General features: G+C 44.3%; 1 protein-coding gene across 1 annotated transcript; it reads left to right on the top strand.

The window, feature by feature from the left end:
• The first annotated feature begins 783 nt into the window (after positions 1 to 783).
• On the top strand, positions 784 to 3470 carry LOC141146007 (zinc finger BED domain-containing protein 4-like). Its single transcript, XM_073632785.1, has 3 exons — positions 784 to 2087; positions 2185 to 2494; positions 3456 to 3470. Exons 1-3 carry the CDS (start codon positions 784 to 786, stop codon positions 3468 to 3470), a joined length of 1629 nt encoding a protein of 542 aa, XP_073488886.1.
• Positions 3471 to 7529: the final 4059 nt, after the last annotated feature.

Genomic DNA, 7529 nt, shown 5'->3' with positions numbered 1-7529 from the left:
TGCGTGCTACCTATCAGTGCCCAGCCATCAGTGTGTGCCACCCATCAGTGCTCATCAGTGCTGCATAATCAGTGCCACCTATCAGTGCTCATCACTCAGTGGTATCTATCAGTGCCAGACAGTCAGTGCCACCCATCAGTGCCCATCCATCAGTGCATGCCACCTATCAGTGCCCATAAGTAAGTGCCACCTATCAGTGCTGCTTAATCAGTGCCACCTATCAGTGGTCATCAGTGCTGCATATCAGTGCCAAGTAATCCTATCAGTGCCCAACAGTGCTGCATATTAGGGCCTCCCCATCAGTGCTGCCTCATCAGTGCCACCCAATCCTATCAGTTCTACATATTCATATCAGTGCCACCTCAATGCCCCATCAGTGCAGCCTCATTAGCAGTAGCACACATCAGTGAAGGAGAAAAAGTACTTATTTACAAAATTTTGTGACGGAAACAAAGAAAAGCTTATTTTAAAAAAAAAAAAAAAAAAAAAACAGCAGTGATTAAATAAAATAAATACCACTAAAAGAAGCTATATTTGTGTGAAAAAATTATTTGAGTACAGTGTAGCTTGACTGCGTATTGCGCAATTGTCAAAGTGTGACAGCGCTGAATACGCTGATAGCTGAAAATTGGCCTGGGCAGGAAGGGGGTGAGAGTGCATGATATAGAGCGAAGTAGTTAAACAATGGACACTTTGCGCTCAATTGTTTTTTTTTTTTTTTCACCCAAGGTCGAGCAAATTATCAGAGCCTTTCGGTGAACACTGCACAGAGACACCAGCAGAATGTCAGCTGTGTGGAAGTATTTTAAAATTAACGAGGACAACCCACGGATTGCAGACTGCAAACTTTGTTCTGCAAAATTATCTAGAGGTGGTACAAAAATCAGTTCTTACAATACCAGTAACCTGATAAAGCACTTGAAATTAAAACATAAAAGTGAGCATGGAGAATTTACCGCTATCGGTAGCAGCAGTAGCACTCAGCAGCCAACTCTGCAGCAAACTTTTGCCAGAAGAGAAAAGCTGTCAAGAGACAACCCCAGAGCTGTACAAATAACAGAGGCGCTCACCCAATTAATTATTCTGGATGATCAACCTCTTTCAATTGTTGAGAACATGGGTTTTCAGCGATTTCTTAATGTGTTGGAGCCAAAGTATGACATTCCCAGTCGCCATTACATAACAGACATCATCTTACCAAAGATCCACGACACGGTTAAAAAGCACATTAACATCATGTTGCAGAAGGACATAAAGGCAATTAGCTTCACCACCGACATCTGGAGCAGTAGTGTGAGTCCACTGTCTCTCATCAGCTTAACGGCGCAGTGGATAGATGGCGAATTCTCTTTGCATCAGGTCATGCTCCACACTACAAAATTTGAAGGCTCCCACACCGGTCAAGCAATAGCAAACATACTTGAGGAAATGCTTCAGACTTGGGCGATTCCCAAAAGTTCTGTTCATGTTGTGGTCCGGGACAGTGCCAAAAACATGATAAAAGGTATGGAAGTTGCTGGACTTCCCAGTATTTCATGTGTGGCACATACACTGCAGCTTGCTGTCTCAGAGGGACTGTTATCACAGTGCAGCATTGCAGATGCTGTGGGAGTCGGGCGCAGAATAATTGGCCACTTCAAACATTCGAACCTGGCATACTCTCGGCTGCAGGACATCCAGATACAGCTTGGTCAGCCAGTAAGAAGACTCCAGCAAGACGTGCAGACTCGTTGGAACAGCACATTTTACATGCTGAAGTCTCTGATTGAGCAGAAACGGGCCCTTGGAGTGTATGTGTCTGAATATGAGCTCCCTGCCACCATTACTGCAAACCAGTGGAATCTGATGGAGAAGATGGTCAATATCTTGGCTCCCTTTGAAGAGATGACTCGCCAAGTGAGTTGTTCAGATGCATTTGCCTCTGATGTAATTCCTGCAGTAACAGTGCTACAGAAAGTTTTAGCAAAAGTGGATGAGGACCAAGGTATCAAAACAATGAAGAGCACTTTGCTTGCTGCTTTGCAGAAGCGCTTCTCTGATACTGAGCGAAACCCACTTTACTGTATCGCAACTTTACTCGATCCAAGGTAATGTTAATTTTTCTGCTATTAAATGTGATTGTTTTCTTAATTCACAGACAGAATATGCTGCATTCATTCATTGTTGTTTATTTTTTTCTTCTAGGTATAAAGATCGTTTTTTCTGTAATTCTGACACTTCCAGGGAGGCAAAAGAAATGTTAGTACTGGAACTGCAAAACATTTTTGAAGAGACAATTGAATCTGAGCAGCATGAAGAACCAGCTTCCAAAAGGCCTCATCGTGACCAGCCAGGTACCAGTCTGGACAGTGTATTTGCAGAAATTGCTGGTGAAGGATCATCTACATCTGAGAGCAGTGCTCCAAAAGCTGCTACTATACAGCTGGAAGCTTACTTGGGAGAGATCACTGTACCTCGTTCAGAGAAACCTCTGAAGTACTGGGCAGTTCATAAAGTGAGATTTCCAACTCTGGCTAAAATGGCCCAAAAATATCTTTCTGCCCCATGCAGTAGTGTGGAAAGTGAAAGACTGTTCAGCTTAGCGTCTAATGTCCTTACTGATAGCAGAAACAGGCTAATGGCTGAACATGCAGAGATGCTTTTATTCCTCAAAAAGAATTTGCCACTAACTTTTAAGAAATAATTCTATTAGCTATATTGCCTGTAACTTTTGGTTGGTTGTGTGATTTTTTTACATTTGTTATTGTTGTTATTGTTATTAATATATTTTGATGTTGTAAGATATATTTTTTGTATTTATCGACATGTTCTGTGATAATTCTTTGAGTTTACTGTATCGGTACTTGTACTCAGTCTTAAAAAAGTGGTATTGGGACAACCCTAGTATTGACTCATGGGGGCTGAATGCAAATGCACGCCACACTTTTCACATATTTATTTGTAAAAAAATTTGCAAAACTATTTATCATTTTTCCGTCCACTTCACAATTATGTGCCACTTTGTGTTGGTCTATCACATAAAATCCCAATAGAATACAATTACCTTTTTGGTTCTAACATGACAAAATGTAGAAAATTTCAAAGGGTATGAATACTTTTTCAAGGCACTGTATATTAATCAGATTCAGCACTATTTTTGTGTTGTAATTTTTTTTAATTGTATTTGGTGGCAGTTTTAGAGCAAGCTTCTAATAAAAAATTAAAATAAAGAAATGTGTCTTTTCTTGCGGTTTAATAGCTTTATGTGTGTATTTTAAAAAAAAACAGACTCATTTGGTTTGCTTGAAACTAACACTAAGATTGAAAAGGTGGTTCTTGTCTTGCCTGAGAACTGTATTTTAATTCAGTCAGTGGTCTATTATTGTAGCAACCATGTAAGGCATAGCAACAAATAAACAAGACTGCTATATGTCTTGGGAAATGCTTAACTATAATCCTCTTTCTATCTTTCATAGGTTTCCGACCAGTAGCATTACAATTTTTCACTTTACAGTGTTACTCCACAGTATTTTAAGCCGTAACATTGTGTTTTCTCAGCCTTCAAAATGTTAAGAATTTCAAACTAAGGTTATGAAAAGAATTACTTTATAGTACTCTGAACCATTAGCATACCTTTGGTGCACTCCCAGCAAAGTCCATTATTAAGCCTGTATCTATGCATTTACAGAAGCGTGCACATTTCTACTTTCAAATGCACATTTAGGTAGGCGTGGGTTAGTGAGCCCTAATCAAAATTTCCAAAATATGTACATTACTTGATTATTGGAATTTTCCATAATACCTGAACTCTCATCTTCATGTATTAGAAATTGTTCATGCTTTTATGATGCTTACCTCCACAGGGATTCAACATCTAATCAACATTTGTTCATTCCTTACTTGGTTCTCTCAACTTGAATTTCCATTTGACTGTTAGCACAACACTATAATCCATTTGTTGCGCTGTATTATCTTCTCGTGTATTCTTGTAAACACTGCAGCTCAAGCGTAGAGGCCAGGATAAGTACAATCAGTGGCAGCTGCGGAAGTTTTAGGATGGGGGGGCGCCCCAGCCCTTATAGAATCCACCCACTTTGTCCCCTCTATTCCACTAGCTTCTACCCATAGTGTCAGGACTCGGAGTATTTAGCTCAGCATCACAGGACAGAGTATACAGCTCAGCATCACAGTACAGGAGTATACAGCCTCAACATCACAGGACAGAGTATACAGCTAAGCATCACAGGACAGAGTATACAGCCCCAGCATCACAGGACAGAGTATACAGCCCCAGCATCACAGGACAGACTATACAGCTCGGCATCACAGGCCAGAATATACAGCTCAGCATCACAGGACAGAGTATACAGCCCCAGCATCACAGGACAGAGTACATACCTCCCAACTTTAGAACTTGAGGCTGATGTAAGCATGCGGCACGTCACGCCAATAAGTGGGTGTGACCAGACTGTTATCAGTGGAAGGGGCTTATTGGGCATAGTTAAACAAAACCAATCCCCTTACCACCATCCTCTCCCCATCATTATTGTTTAGGGTGGAGAGGCAGGGAGGGGGGTTATTGTTTAGGGTGGAGAGGCAGGGGGGTTATTGTTAAGGGTAGAGAGGCAGGGATGGGAGTTATTGTTTAGGGTGAAGAAGCAGGGAGGGGGTTATTGTTTAGGGTGGAGAGGCAGGGAGGGGGGTTATTGTTTAGGGTGGAGAGGCAGGGAGGGGGGTTATTGTTTAGGGTGGAGAGGTAGGGAGGGGGTTATTGTTTAGGGTGGAGAAGCAGGGAGGGAGTTATTGTTTAGGGTTGTGAGGCTGGGAGGGGGTGTTAGGGTGGGGAGGCAGGGAAGGGGTTATTGTTTAGGGTGGAGAGGCAGGGGGTTATTGTTTAGGGTGGAGAAGCAGGGAGGAGGGTTATTGTTTAGGGTGGAGAGGCAGGGAGGGGGGTTATTGTTTAGGGTGGAGAAGCAGGGAGGGGGTTATTGTTTAGGGTGGAGAGGCAGGGAGGGTGTGTTTAGGGTGGAGTGGCAGGGAGGGAGGTTATTGTTTAAGGTGGAGAGGCGGGGGGTGTTTAGGGTGGAGAGGAAGGGTTATTGTTTAGGGTGAAGAGGCAGGGAGGGGGGTGTTTAGGGTGGAGAGTCACGGAGGGGGGTTATTGTTTAGGGTGGAGAAGCAGGGATGGGGGTTATTTTTTAGGGTGGAGAAGCAGGGAAAGGTGTTGTTTAGGGTGGAGAGGTAGGGAGGTGGGGTTATTGTTTAGGGTGGAGAGGTGGGGGGTTATTTGTTAGGGTGGAGAAGCATGGAGGGGGGTTATTGTTTAGGGTAGAAAAGCGGGGGGTTATTGTTTTGGGTGGAAAAGCAGGGAGGGGTGTTGTTGTTTAGGGTGGAGAGGTAGGGAGGAGGGTTATTTTTTAGGGTGGAGAGGCAGGGGGGGTTATTGTTTAGGGTGGAGAGGCAGGGAGGGAAGGTTATTGTTTAGGGTGGAGAGGTGGGGGTTATTGTTTATGGTGGAGTAGCAGGGAGGGGGGTTATTGTTTAGGGTGGAGAAGCAGGAAGGGGGTTATTGTTTAGGGTGGAGAAGCAGGGTGGTTATTGTTTAGGGTGGAGAAGCAGGGAGGGGGGTTATTGTTTAGGGTGGAGAAGCAGGGAGGGGGTTATTGTTTGGAGTGCAGAAGCAGGGAGGGAGGTATTGTTTAGGGCGGAGGGGCAGAGAAGGAGTTATTGTTTAGAGTGGAGATGGAGGGAGGGGGTGTTTAGGAAGGAGAGGCAGGCAGGGGAGGTCAGCTGTTGCAATCCTCTCCGATCCCCGCACTCACCTGCTGCTCTGGTACACTGCGCTCGGGCTCAGCACTGCCAGCTCTGCGCCCATCTGCCGCATCTGTAATCTGCTCCCTGACTCACATGCCGAAAAAGCACCGCCCAGTCACCCTCCGGTCCCGGCCAATAAAAAAGCAGGACAGGAACCAGGGACAAATCACTGGAGAGTGGGAGTGTTTGTGGGCACATCGCTTGTGCCCCGAACACGCCCTGAACACAGACAAATTAGCTTCCCAGCTTGCAATCAGCTGATTGCAAGCTAGGAAGCTTCCCATAGATCACTGTGTGTCCGGCACCCGGACACTCTTAACCACTTGCCAACCAGCTGCCGCAGTTGTACTGCAGCAGAATGGCACAGCTGGGCGAAACAATGTTATGTAACGTTGCGTCGCCCTGTGGCCGCCAGGGGCGCGCCGCGTGCTCGCCCACGGAGCCGATGCAAGTGCCCAGCGGTTGCAATCACAGCCGGGCTCCCACGATCGCTCGGGGCACATGGAGAACTGGGATCTGTGTGTGTAAACACACAGTTTACGGTTCTCTGAGGGGAGAAGTGACAGATCATCTGTTCATACAGAGTATGAACAGCGATCTATCTCTTCCCCTACATAGTCCACTCCCCCCTTCAGTTAGAACACACACTAGGGAACACAATTAACCCCTTTATCGCCCCCTAGTGTTATCCCCTTCCCTGCCATTGACATTTTTACAGTAATCAATGCATTTTTTTAGCACTGTAAAAATGCCAATAGTCCCACAAATGTGTCAAAATTTTCCGAGGTGTCTGCCATAATGTCACAGTCCCATTAAAAATCGCAGATCACCGCCATTACTAGTAAAAAAAATAATAATAATAAAAATGCCATAAAACTATCTCCTATTTTGTAGACGCTATAACTTTTGCGCAAACCAATCAATATACTCCTATTGCAATTTTTTTTACCAAAAATATGTAGAATACATATCGGCCTAAACTGAGGAAAAAAATAGCTTTTTTATATATTTTTGGGGGATATTTATTATAGCAAAAAGTAAAAAATATTGAGTTTTTTTTCCAAAATTGTCGCTTTTTTTGTTTATAGCACAACAAATAAAAACTGCAGAGGTGATCAAATACCACCAAAAGAAAGCTCTATTTGTGGGAAAAAAAAGGACGTCAATTTTGTTTGGGTGCAACGTCGCACGACAGTGCAATTGTCAGTTAAAAAGACGCAGTACCAAATCGCAAAAAGTGCTCTAGTCAGAAAGGAGGTAAAATCTTCCAGGGCTGAAGTGGATGATAAAGCGACCATTTTTTTGTCAAAAGCTTGGGGGGGGGGGGGGGGGTGCCCGAGCGCCCCCTATGGACGGGTCGTCACTGAGTTCCATTTCAGTCTTTGCAGCTGACACCAAGCTATGCAGTGGAAAAACATCCTTACAGGATGTCTCCAACTTACAAGCTGACCTCAATGCACTGTTTACTTGGCAATTATGTGGCAAATGAGGTTTAATGTAAGGGATCGTCTGTATGCTGTTCCGAGGTACCAAAAACGACGCATGCTCTCAAGCAAGTACGAGACAAAACTATTGGCTACTGGCTATTGAACTTCCGTTTTCTAGTCCCGTCGTTCGTGTTGTACGTCACCGCGTTCTGAACGGTCGGAATTTGGTGTGACCGTGTGTATGCAAGACAGCTTGAGCGGAATTCTGTTGGAACTCCGTCGGAAAAACCTTCAGAGTTTATTCCGATG

Source organism: Aquarana catesbeiana, linkage group LG05 (genome assembly GCF_042186555.1).
Source record: "Aquarana catesbeiana isolate 2022-GZ linkage group LG05, ASM4218655v1, whole genome shotgun sequence".
Classification (NCBI taxonomy): Eukaryota; Metazoa; Chordata; class Amphibia; order Anura; family Ranidae; genus Aquarana; species Aquarana catesbeiana.
This window is presented reverse-complemented; position numbering and strand designations above follow the sequence as displayed.